This window comes from Suillus paluster (genome assembly GCF_016628075.1).
Source record: "Suillus paluster strain FC165 chromosome Unknown EDB91scaffold_28, whole genome shotgun sequence".
Taxonomy (NCBI): domain Eukaryota; kingdom Fungi; phylum Basidiomycota; class Agaricomycetes; order Boletales; family Suillaceae; genus Suillus; species Suillus paluster.
The window spans coordinates 86,430-97,415 of NW_024537588.1; the positions used below are offsets into that span (position 1 = coordinate 86,430).

General features: G+C 50.0%; 3 protein-coding genes across 3 annotated transcripts; 2 read left to right on the top strand and 1 right to left on the bottom strand.

The window, feature by feature from the left end:
• Positions 1 to 731: 731 nt before the first annotated feature.
• EDB91DRAFT_1053830 (uncharacterized protein) lies at positions 732 to 1,876 on the top strand (the record flags this gene model as incomplete). The annotated part of the gene is made up of 5 exons (XM_041313780.1): positions 732 to 865; positions 914 to 944; positions 995 to 1,328; positions 1,384 to 1,658; positions 1,709 to 1,876. 5 exons carry the CDS (start codon positions 732 to 734, stop codon positions 1,874 to 1,876), a joined length of 942 nt encoding a protein of 313 aa, XP_041176808.1.
• EDB91DRAFT_381128 (uncharacterized protein) lies at positions 1,833 to 4,385 on the bottom strand. The gene is made up of 14 exons (XM_041327060.1): positions 4,213 to 4,385; positions 4,101 to 4,160; positions 3,981 to 4,036; positions 3,644 to 3,929; positions 3,557 to 3,581; positions 3,369 to 3,457; positions 3,238 to 3,321; positions 3,123 to 3,176; positions 3,050 to 3,070; positions 2,747 to 2,991; positions 2,511 to 2,693; positions 2,367 to 2,458; positions 2,161 to 2,315; positions 1,833 to 2,105 (listed from the first exon to the last, which is right to left on the bottom strand). Exons 2-14 carry the CDS (start codon positions 4,102 to 4,104, stop codon positions 1,981 to 1,983), a joined length of 1,419 nt encoding a protein of 472 aa, XP_041176809.1. The 5' UTR covers positions 4,105 to 4,160; positions 4,213 to 4,385; the 3' UTR covers positions 1,833 to 1,980.
• A 1,301-nt stretch (positions 4,386 to 5,686) lies between these two features.
• Positions 5,687 to 10,271, top strand: EDB91DRAFT_1134938 (uncharacterized protein). Its single transcript, XM_041318793.1, has 13 exons — positions 5,687 to 5,959; positions 6,025 to 6,189; positions 6,239 to 6,322; positions 6,371 to 6,477; positions 6,528 to 6,830; positions 6,881 to 7,229; positions 7,292 to 7,499; positions 7,553 to 7,769; positions 7,822 to 9,261; positions 9,316 to 9,412; positions 9,462 to 9,547; positions 9,601 to 9,731; positions 9,782 to 10,271. Exons 1-13 carry the CDS (start codon positions 5,746 to 5,748, stop codon positions 10,077 to 10,079), a joined length of 3,699 nt encoding a protein of 1,232 aa, XP_041176810.1. The 5' UTR covers positions 5,687 to 5,745; the 3' UTR covers positions 10,080 to 10,271.
• The last annotated feature ends 715 nt before the right edge of the window (positions 10,272 to 10,986 follow it).

Consider the following 10,986-nt stretch of genomic DNA (forward strand, 5'->3'; position numbering starts at 1 on the left):
TTACCGAGGAAAAACCATTTGCTCCTCCGAGGACGGTCCACAGCTAATCATGCTTCTGCCTTTCTCTGATACCTGCTCCGAGCCTCGTATCGTGATGATTTACAGTACTTGCGCATATTCTCACGTTCTTATCATGCCAAGTGGCTCATCGTGCTTGCGCCATACTGTCTATGATATTTCTATAAGCTTCGCCACTGCTTATAGTATGTCTGTATGCTGAATATTGCACAAACCAGTCACGCTCAAATTTCCTTTTCAGCATCTGTAGCCGTGACCTGGCGGAACCAGACCACAACCTGCCACGACATCATGGTGATCCATGATACCCCGGCAGGTTTTGCGTAACATAGTCCAGACTCCATGGAGATATCAGCTCAATTTTTTTGGTCGGAGTACGTGGTTGGTGCTCAGCGCTTAGTGCTCGCGTTCTCGCACGTTGCTCTTTGACGAGAATATTATAATAATGATATTCTACTTGGAAAAAGCATTAAGGGGGGCTAAATATTGTATCATCAACAACCACTGATTACCACTGATCACATACAGACATCTTCCCATCGTTTCCTTCCCCCCTGGCAGCCGCGATGTCGCAATTGATAGCGTGCAGTCAGCTGCCTCCAGTTTCCCCTTTAACCCGACATTTCTCCACTCACTTAAAATGCAGGTGACATGCTCGATCTCACTACCTTTCTTTCTCGCCTCGAGTTTCAAGCTGGCCTTGGACTGTTAAGATGCTGCGCTCAATCGTCTTCACTTTCGCTGCTTTTGTATCACTTACTTCGGCAACCCCTCTCATCTATGATGGCCGTGCCCCTTTCAACTATACTAGCGAAGACCTGAACAGCGACCTGGATCCCTACTTATCGTGAGTATTATCTCGCCCGCCACATTTTTAGGCTAACTTGCACCTCAGAGCGGTCAAAGGCAGCATGAATGCCTCATATGTATGGTTGTATCCTACTTGATGATAGACCGCTAAACAACCGGCTTGCAGTATACCCAACTCCTTGGGCACTCGCTAAATGCTACACCGCTGTGGTCGCCCAATCTATGGTCTCCTATAGAACAGCCGATGACGATTTCGATTGACAACACTTCTATCTTCGTCCCTGGAGGAAGCACACCTCAAAACGGTTTCCGCCGGACGGAGCTCATTGCGCAAAAGAATGGGAACCATACCGCATTAAACGCTGTCGCTGATGCAGGAACCACTGTGTTCCACGTATCCATTCTGGAGGACCCGGAGAGACCTTTGAATTTCAGCCATGAGTACCAAATCGTCTGGATCGAGCCTAATGATGGAACCCACGTCTTCGAGATCCAGCTCGGTCAGTGTCATAAGATGTTCAAGTTGTTATATTTCATTGACACTCCCTGTTTTAGGTTCACCTTTCACCATCCCCACGGGCACTGTGCCCGTCTCCGACGCTCGATTCCTGAAAGTTCGCAACCATGCGCTCGACCTTCTATTTGAGACGCCTTTTACCTGCAAGGACTGGCATAACTTCGCGGTCCAGATTGATTGGACGAATCTCACCCTTGGCGTCTTCTATTCAACCAATGGAGAGCCACTGAAGAATGTAACTGGCATTGTGGAGAACTCGAGCGCCTCACCCGGTGCAGCTGGCCAAGGAGATTATCACTTTGGTTTACTCAAGGTAAGTCTGAACTATATCACTCGATGAATGGTTGTTGAATTGCGATGTAGCTTCCACTCGCGAATCCCAACGAGACAGCTTCGCAGCAGAGTGATGTTGTGCATTTTGGTATCCAGGAAGGCGATGCCGAGGCGCTGACTTATTCGGGTGTCTTCATTGAGAGTATCACAGGAGGCGTCAGTGCAGCATATGGGAAAACTATCGCTCCAATCTCTTGACAGGCAACTGTCCGATTGATACTGCAGCGGTGAATCCACGGAGGCAATAGGGTAGCAGAGTGTGGGATAAAGAATTGGGATGAATTCATGATGTGCCGGGTATTTCAGGGTATTTCAGGTTGAAAACTACGAGGTGCTGCACGGTGGAGCATCATCGGCTCATGATTACGTTGTACCCATCGGAGCCAGGTCGACTCCTTGCTCGCTGTCAACGTCTCTCTGCGCTCTTCTGAACTCCAACCGTTTCCAAGCGGCAGGCAGACGAGATAATGATTCCAACATACCTCCATGCAGCGAGTTCTCTCCTTCCCTGGTCCGAATGATGCTGTTTGAAATCATCACGAATACGATCAGCGTCACACTACCAACAACGGCCTTGGAGGTGGCATCCCCGGAACTCCACCAATCGATTGAGAATGCCGCACAGAAGAAGACCATGCTAATATATTATTATCAATGCTCCGCCTATCATATTGGGGTGCGAACTCACCCCCACATCAGCAAGGCCTTGGGAAGGCTGTAGATGATGGCCAACTTTTCAAGTCCGTGTCTCTCATCGTGAAGGCTTGTTAGGAATAATGCCTGAACCAACCACCGTAAGAAATATGGTTAGTATACAGCAAGAGTTACTAACTATTTCCTCAGCTGTCTTTTGTCCACATGTTCGATCTTGGGAGACAAAGAGCAAGCCAAGAACTATACTTCCCAAGCTCGTCACAAGGGACATGTAGCTTGCCATTTGAACGGCAGATCTACCGCCCTTATCAACAGTGTTGATAGCCAGAAACCCGACGTTGGCATTGAGCAAGACAGTGGCCTGGCTCAGTATTAATAGCATGCAAGTACACGACCATAACAAGACGGACTTGCCATGAGATTGGAGTCCTGAAGCTGCCCCCTTAATTTCGAAGTGTATGCATCCCACCGTGGTGTGCAGGCAATTCTGTCAGCAAAAATATTGTGCAGTTCTTTGACTTGAGTCACGGGGTCCAAGAACAGGAGGGGTGCGAGAATAAGCATCAACAGGGACGGTTCATACGCCCAACCGTGCACTGTCTGACCAAAGATCAGTCTCGCGCAGTCCTCCCCGTGGAAATCCAAGAAGCGAGAGTGACCTGGAAAATTACCATAAATTACAGCCAGATAGACATAGATGAATGGGAGATTACTGACTGAATGTATGCATTATTCGACCTTGAATAATAATCAAGGTCAGGAAGAGATTGATCTCAATTTCAAGCCTCACCAATGACGATTGCGGGGTGGCATCGTTGCGCGCTCTGATCCGTAGGGGAATAAACTTCGAGAAATGGGATTAGCACATAACATCCGCAAGGGGGCATCGACGACCTATATCATACCATTGACATTGTCTATCACAGAAATGTAATCCCTGAGCTGGATGAGATCGTATGGCGCAGAAGACCGCCTGGACGTTAAGTGATCTGATCGTTGCATTAGGCCAGGGTATTAAGGTTAAGAGAGTACTAACCACATGTCGCATGCACCAACATATCCTTGACCTCATCGACAAGGTTCTGCGTAACCGAGCACAGGCTAGGGAAGTAATCCCAATGTTTCCTACGTCACATGTTACTTTACTTCCACATGAACCTGTGATGTTGTTAGGAATGTGATGGTGTAATAAACGACGCCGTGCGGACCTTTGATGGAACACACCAGTATTGTGCTTGAATAGAAAGCTCTGCATACAAAAACAAGGGCAAGTCGTCAGATACAGACCCCTGAGAACTACCAGGCACCCACGTATGTGCGAAAGACTTTCAACGCCTTTACAATGGGAGAGAATATACTCGGTATCGAATTCATCCAACCAAAAGAGACACCTGTCACGATGGTTGACGAAATAATACCAACAAATGATGCTGTCAGAGTCAGGAGCCTTCTTCGGCTCAAGCACAAGGTCCACCTGCATCATGTCAAGCTCACGCCCCTCACACTTAGACTCCAGTGCACGCAATAAGTACTGCATGTACCATTCGATGTCACCGCATATTTCTTCGTCACAAACATTCATTTCTGTGCATGTTCTCTGTATTCAACTTAAACCGTCAGTCTTCAATAATTTATGAACTTCACACACATTTTCCTGGTTCACAAAGTAGCGAGATCCTTCTGGATGCACGACAGTGGTCCATCCTGGCGGTAGAGCCGTGCTTTGAAAGGTTGAAGCGCGGCAGAAAATGGTAAAATCATTGCTTACTCATGCGCTGGAAATGCGATTGTCATAGCAGGGACGGGAATTTTGCAAAAGTCTGCGGCCCTTTGGCAAGGTTAGCTCTCGAGTAAGGGCAAGGGAGGAGGCTCGTGTTCACCGGGTAATGCGCCTTTCGTACCGCCTGACTCCATCTGCGACCATTGGGGCTATCGACGGACCGTCATAGAGCGTAACGACTTCTGAGCCCGGTTGTCCGTCGTTGTCGGGAGGGACAGTGTAATGAACAAGATGTTCTGCCTGGGCAAGTAAATCCAATGGAACAGAAATTGTTCCCGGGAATACATGGGGTAGAATCGCGATGGAGCTGACACTAACGGTGTGAGATTGAAAAGGTCCCGTGTGTGTCCGATATGCAGCTTGTCGACTCAGTGATCCAGCAATCGATCGTGTAAGGGAGCTCGTGGTATTTATGGATGACGCGCACGAATGTGATCTGGGTAATTCATGGGAGACTGAAAGGGGCGATAGGCCTGGATTGTTAGACCCCTGTGATCTGTTGTTCACCGAGCTCTCTGCAGGACTAGTCTGCCGAGACGGATGCAAACTTGACGTTGAAACCGAATGAAGTCCGCCTGTTTCAGCAGCCCCTGGCGACCCTTTCGTTGTTATATTAGTCTCCGAGCCAGGCATCGCTGTACTCTTTCGCACAAGTCGTGAATTTCGTGAATGGGTTCTTAGATAAGGATCATCTGAAGAAGAAGATGGGGAAGCCCCTGCAGCTTCCGGCCCCGTTTGATCAGGAGGCAAAAGACTCGAGAAAATGGGCGCATCCTCTCCTGCGATGTCTCTTTGAGATCGCGGGAGGGTGGAAAAACGAGTTATCGATATCCGATCACCGAGCTTTAAACGACGTGCAGAGTTGTGAGTAAAGCGGCGAAGTAAAGACAAGAAAAAGATGAATAAACTCGCAGAGCGGCGTGCAAGTTGTGAAAAGGATTTCTTCAGTGTCTTGATGATATGGGCGAGTAATTGCGCCGTGATCATGGCTAGTGAGTGATGGCAAGCAAGGGAAAGGGAAATAAGGGGACATATGCCATAACTCTGTTATCTAAACTTATCAGCGTGCACTGACGCTCATCACATACGGGCGCAAAGTGTTCCACTTACTGTGCTAGAACTTCGAGAAACAACCGTTTGTTTCAAGAATATGAAAGTCTTCTAGAAGATCAGCTGGGTCGCACGTGAGATCACCCCTCGAGAATTTGTTTGAATAAGTTCTTGCCCTTCTAAAACTTTCTTCCGAGTTCAAGTTGCCAGCATCGACTGTGTCTGCAATGTTCATGCAGGCATAGTGAGTCCTTCCCTCGATCATCTTTCCGCATACCATTTCTTCACACCGTTCGTTGGCAGACTATCATATGATAGTGTATCCTGAGGAAATTGATTGTCATGGGTAAGGCTCGTATATAGCGTCAAACCGCCTTGTCACCATGAAAAAGGAGGAGTAGTGGATCGTCCTTGCTAATATCCACCTACACACTCACCGTCGTACCTGTGCAAGGTAGCTGATCAACTGGTTACGTAGTAGCGGATGAACTGTATTGGATATAGTATTAGTAACCAAATATAGTCCTTCGATTTTCGCCTAAGCGGGGTGTTGAGTCGTCGACGCGGACGACGAACTCGGGATATGCAATCAACAGTCCCCAGACGTGCGTCGACGCTGAACTCCGCAGTACCGTTGTCCCTCATAGGTTATACGGCGGACCTATACTCGGACTCACGCAAGCACGGATACCAGGGACCAGTGAGAAGTGTCCGCTCGCACCGTGCAACCACCAATGGTGGAGGAACCATAGCAAAGAGTGAAGATGGTCTAAGATGTGTTGTTGCAGGACGAGAATGTGAGTAACATTATAAAATATTTTCGTGTAGCATGAGATTGGCGTGTTATTGAGATTATCGCTAGCCCTGCGCATCTTGCGTCTGTCTGATCCAGAAGATCCTGCCAATAATGACCATAAGGCTTCCATCGGTCGCGGTGGGCATCGTATCGAAGCGTCGCGGAACATATGGGATGGAAGTGGCTTAAAGATTGATAGTGCAAGCACTGATGTTGCCTGGTGCCATGGCAGTAAGCAGTTGCCCATACTCTGGTATTCAGCGTCTCATTTCCTTCGAAGGCTACGACAACAAGATTCTCACAAGCGCGCGGAATGGGGATCTCATTATGTGGGATCTCAACAGGGCTGGCAACGCCAAATACGGTGCGTGTACTTGTCTTATATTTGATGCTACATCTCAAACGCTATTAGAAAGAAAGACGAAGAATCATATTCGTTCGATTCACAAGTTGTCCTGCTCCACTATTGTACCATACTACTGCGTTACAGGCTCTGCTGATGGTGATATGCGTGTCTGGGTGTGCACTTGTCATGTACTAGCCTGCTCAGTAGCTCACTTTTGGCGTAGGATCTTCGAGACATGTCCAAGTCCCTCTTGAAGATCCACCATCCAACCTCAGTTCGCTCTGTTGTCTTCTCACCGTGTCTATCCCATCCCCTTCAAGCTGTCGTGGGTCTTGACAACGGATCAATCTATCGTTGGGATCTTCAAATGGGTCAGAGGGGTCAGCTCGATAGATTGCCTGTAGCCCATGCAGGTCCAATTCTTGCATTGGACTGGTGTAGCACCCCGGCTGCCAACAATGTCGGTGATGTTGTTGGTGCCGATCGGAGCTGGATAGTCAGCGGAGGTTTGGATCACACCGTCAAAGTACGTCGGCTTTTACTTTCGCTGGGTTATATTTACTTATGGGCATACAGGTCTGGGACCTCACCACATCTGGCACGTCCGCTCATATTGCGCATCAGCCTACCTATACCCTTCATCCGTCATTCCCCGTACGCCGGGTACTCTGGCGTCCCGAGTACCCCTCCGAGCTCGCGATCGTGTCCAATGAGGACTTTGGCGGAGGCACCGAGCTATTAGCCAGTCCTCGACTACAGTCCGCAACTCCAGCATTCATTAGTGCCTCCAGTTCTGTCACGGACGCCACTAAAGACAAGGACTCCAAAGGTAACGGGGCAGACGCCGTGGAGATATGGGATGTAAGACGCGGCTGGATTGCTAAATGGACTGTCGAAGCGAGCGCCTCGGAAGGGGGAGTAACAGGTATGTTCTAAAACTATGCCAGGTCTCATCAGATTAATCACTTGTGTGCATCCCATTTGCAGATGCCACATTCCGCGACTCACATGCGCTTTGGGTCCAGCATGCATCCGGAACATTTGCTCAAGTCGACTTGCGTAGGTCTGTACGCCCTGTTGATGCTGTTCCGCGCGTGGCGCTGTCTTGGCATGTTGGTGTCAATGGGGATACCGACGGGACATTGGCTTTTGTCTCGGACAGAAGAACAAGATGGGAAGTGCCCTACGATGATATGTCCGTACCCTTCGCTTTATGCTACGCTCTTATCTTAATCTTCCGTGATGCAGCCACCCTGACAAACGGCATGTACTTCCTGAACGAAAGCTCAAACTCAAATGCCTTGGTGATAAGCCTCGCATGCCTTTTCTGCAAAATATGGGTACATATGTATGCGGAAGGCTTCGAAATACGGAAACTGGAGGACTTTTTGAGCATCTCGCAAGGAAGTACCTTGTCGAGTTTGACGGGAGGAACAGGGCTGCTGTTTGCAAGGCAAACGCCGAGGTTAGTGTTCCTCGCACGTGGGTGTGTATATGAATAAACAGAATATCCTTAGGTGTCTATTCAAGCGGGAAGCATTCGCGCAGCACAAGTATGGCTGCTGCTTGGCTCTCTACTTACTGATGTCATTCCAGAGTTTATAAAACCTTCACCTCATTCGGAGAACAGCTACCAGATCATCCCACACCTCACGCACTCTAATTCGGCTCCGGCTGCCTTTCCTACAGTTGGCACAAACTCTGGATCTCATGCCTCGGGTTCCACCTCGAAACCCGCCTCAAAGCGTGGCGCCTCGTCAGATTCTGTCTCCAAGATGATCCAACAGATACGCCCCAACTCTAGTTCCCCCGCCAAGTCACGTATCACCAGTCAATCTCAATCTCTACCCCAAGATCAGCGTTCCACGTCGAAAAACAGCAACGGAACCTCTGCATCGAGAGAACGTTCTGGGGAGCGAGAAGCCCCACCCGCAACCAAACCACCTCCAAATTCACGAAACTTAACCCCTGCGTCATCCACATCCTCATCGCCTCGTCACATTCCCGCTTCCCTTCCGCCAGCACCAGCACTCCCGCCTTCGACGACCATGACGCCTGTTACGATAACACCCCGCCGTCCATCTGTTCTTATTTCCACCCCGGCATTGGCGCAAGGACAAGGACATATAAGGCGGCCGTCTGTGTATAGTCGTGCGTCTGCAGCCCACAGCGAGAGCCCCAGCGCACCTAGTATCAGTGCGAGCGACCGAAGCCTCCGCCACGTAGGCGAAGGTGCTCTGGATGACTCGGATTCGTCAGACGGCGAACACTTGGTCAGCGCTGACGCCCCGGACAGTCACAGTGAAAACGAGGCAGACGTACCGCCCGAGATTCCTCTGCGACCCATAATGTCGAAGTCGAGAAGTCTTAGCATGGGCCGCACAGGCCCGGCGCATCCCAGCCCACTCTCCAGACTCGCTGGGCAGCGTTGGACGGAGGATGAGGATGATGGTGGTAAGGAGCATGGGGACGACGAGGCTAGTCCGTCGCCTGGGTCGACTGATACTGATGGCGAAGGACATAGCGGTCGTGACTCGGAGTGCAGTACTAGACCACAGACGATCAGGGTAAAAGCAGCATCTGTGTCGAGGACACGACCCAGGAAGAACTCGGCTGCCAAGCGACTGAAGAGCCGTACGCGAAGTGCCACCGTTGCTGCTCTTGCTGCATCATCACCATCTCCTGTGTACACAGTGTCCGAGAGTCCTCATTTGGCGAAACAGGCGAGCCATAGTAGCATTCGTACTGTTACTGCTGGGTCTGTCCAACAGGAGCAAAATTCTGGGCTTGGGCATCATGATGAGGATGCCATGCAGGCGGACGCAGAGTCAGATGAATACCAAGCCTGGCATGATATGACTGAATCTAGACGTCACGCTGTGATGGAGGAAGAAGCCCAGCTCCGCGAGGCAGCATGGCACGCACTTCGAGACGCGCTTGAAGAATTCGCAGAAGCAGTAGGGGATTAATTTGACGTGATCTCGTGTGGTTTCTGATGTAGCACCGATTAGGGTGATGTTCAGATGTGCGCTATGCTGGCGCTCATTGCAGCTAAGGAACTGGAGATCAGCCGGAGGAGAGGTTTGCAATTCTTAGAGGCATATATAGGTAAGCTTGACTGTTCACCTGTTATGAACGCCGGACTAACACCCATAAGAACTACTCACTCGCCTCCGACTGCACACCTGTGCTGCTTACCTGCGTAAATGCAGCGATTTCGAAGATGTTACAAGTACCACTAAGGTGTGTCCCTGTTACACTGATGCGTGTGAGACGAGGTTGAAGATACATTGTAGCTCGAAACCGTCGTTTACACCGCCTGTGGACGTTGTCGAAAGGCAATCATCCTCTCTCGCCCTCGAACAGTGACAGGGGCGCACGCATTATGTACGACATGCAAGAGTGCAGTTGTAAGGTGTTCGATATGGTCAGTCAAGCATTTTATGTCTCTGCGCGTTGAGAACTCATTTTCATCAGTCATCTTCCCGTTCGCACACTCCTTTTCCAATGTTCTGTGTGCATGCACGGAGGACACCAAGAGTGCTACAGGCGATATTACATGGAACGCCCGATGGTCGATATCCCAGCCCCTTCATCTGCACGAGGGCGTTCGCTGATCAGAGAACGAGATGATGACGTAGAGGAGGGAGAAGAGGTCACCAGCTCTGAGGGCTGGCGGGAGAGGACACTGGCGGGTCATCCGTGTGCAGCTGGATGCGGGCATTATTGCTGGGCAGCTGTGGGTGGGCACCTAGGCGGAGAGGAAGCTTCATGAGCAGTCGGTCTAGGAACGATTTGACTCTACAATGCAACTTCACCAGCAAAGATGAGAATGTCTATCTACGACGGGTTTCCCTACAGACTGTAGTGTGCCACGAATAAATTACTTTGTCACAGGGGAAAATCACGCCTGCTACTGCCACTCAGCCTGGCCTCCGGGCGGACCCAAAGTCAGGATAGTTCCGTCAAGCCACATCTAGAGGAAAGACAAGTCAAGTTCCTTCTTCAAGTATCTTGGCGCAGACGTTCATTTCCGTCGGAAACAAAGAAGACAGAGGTCCCGGTACCGTGGCGTTGCCCAGCACTGGTTCCACGGTCATAGCCTATGGGTAGGCTATTAACACGGGTAGGTGGCCTAGGCCACACCCAGATTAACGAACGGACGGATCTTTGCAACACAATACATTAACTGTCATATGCTGTATTAGGTACTGCTCGTTCGAAACTAGCAGTCGGACGAATCGACGAAGTTGAGCTGAGGCGTGATCAAAGGGATCTGGTCAACTGCAGCACATCTCCATCAACCGATGAGTAGTACGTTGATTCGAATAAGCTGGAACGGTAGCTGACCAGAACTAGCGACAGCAAAATTTCAACCGTCTTACAGAACCGAGAGTACTTGACAAAGAAGTTAGACATCGGAAATTGGATAAAGAAGCGTTATGTTATCATAGGTCCAGAACGCCCGACCCTGTTCGCCTCACTGGGTCTGTTTCACCAGGGGCCAGGGCGCATGACATCCCTTGTTCGGGGAACTCGTTATGGAGAGGTGTAGTTGGACGTAGTTGGGCTCCAACCAAACGCTAGCGCATACTTGGAAATTCTAGGAACAGAATAAGCGAAGTTCAGAAGACCTGCCAACCCCACTAAAGTCTGTGGGCGGTAAGAGTGAAGGCGTCCGT

Coding starts and splice junctions, on each gene's coding strand:
- EDB91DRAFT_381128 (XM_041327060.1), bottom strand. Junction 2,992..3,049: donor TCGAATAATGCATACATTCA/GTCAGTAATCTC, acceptor GTAATTTTCCAG/GTCACTCTCGCTTCTTGGAT. Junction 2,316..2,366: donor AAGGCCTTGCTGATGTGGGG/GTGAGTTCGCAC, acceptor ATAATATATTAG/CATGGTCTTCTTCTGTGCGG.
- EDB91DRAFT_1134938 (XM_041318793.1), top strand. CDS start 5,746: ATGCAATCAACAGTCCCCAGACGTGCGTCGACGCTGAACTCCGCAGTA. Junction 6,190..6,238: donor TGTTGCCTGGTGCCATGGCA/GTAAGCAGTTGC, acceptor TTTCCTTCGAAG/GCTACGACAACAAGATTCTC. Junction 7,500..7,552: donor GAAGTGCCCTACGATGATAT/GTCCGTACCCTT, acceptor TCCGTGATGCAG/CCACCCTGACAAACGGCATG.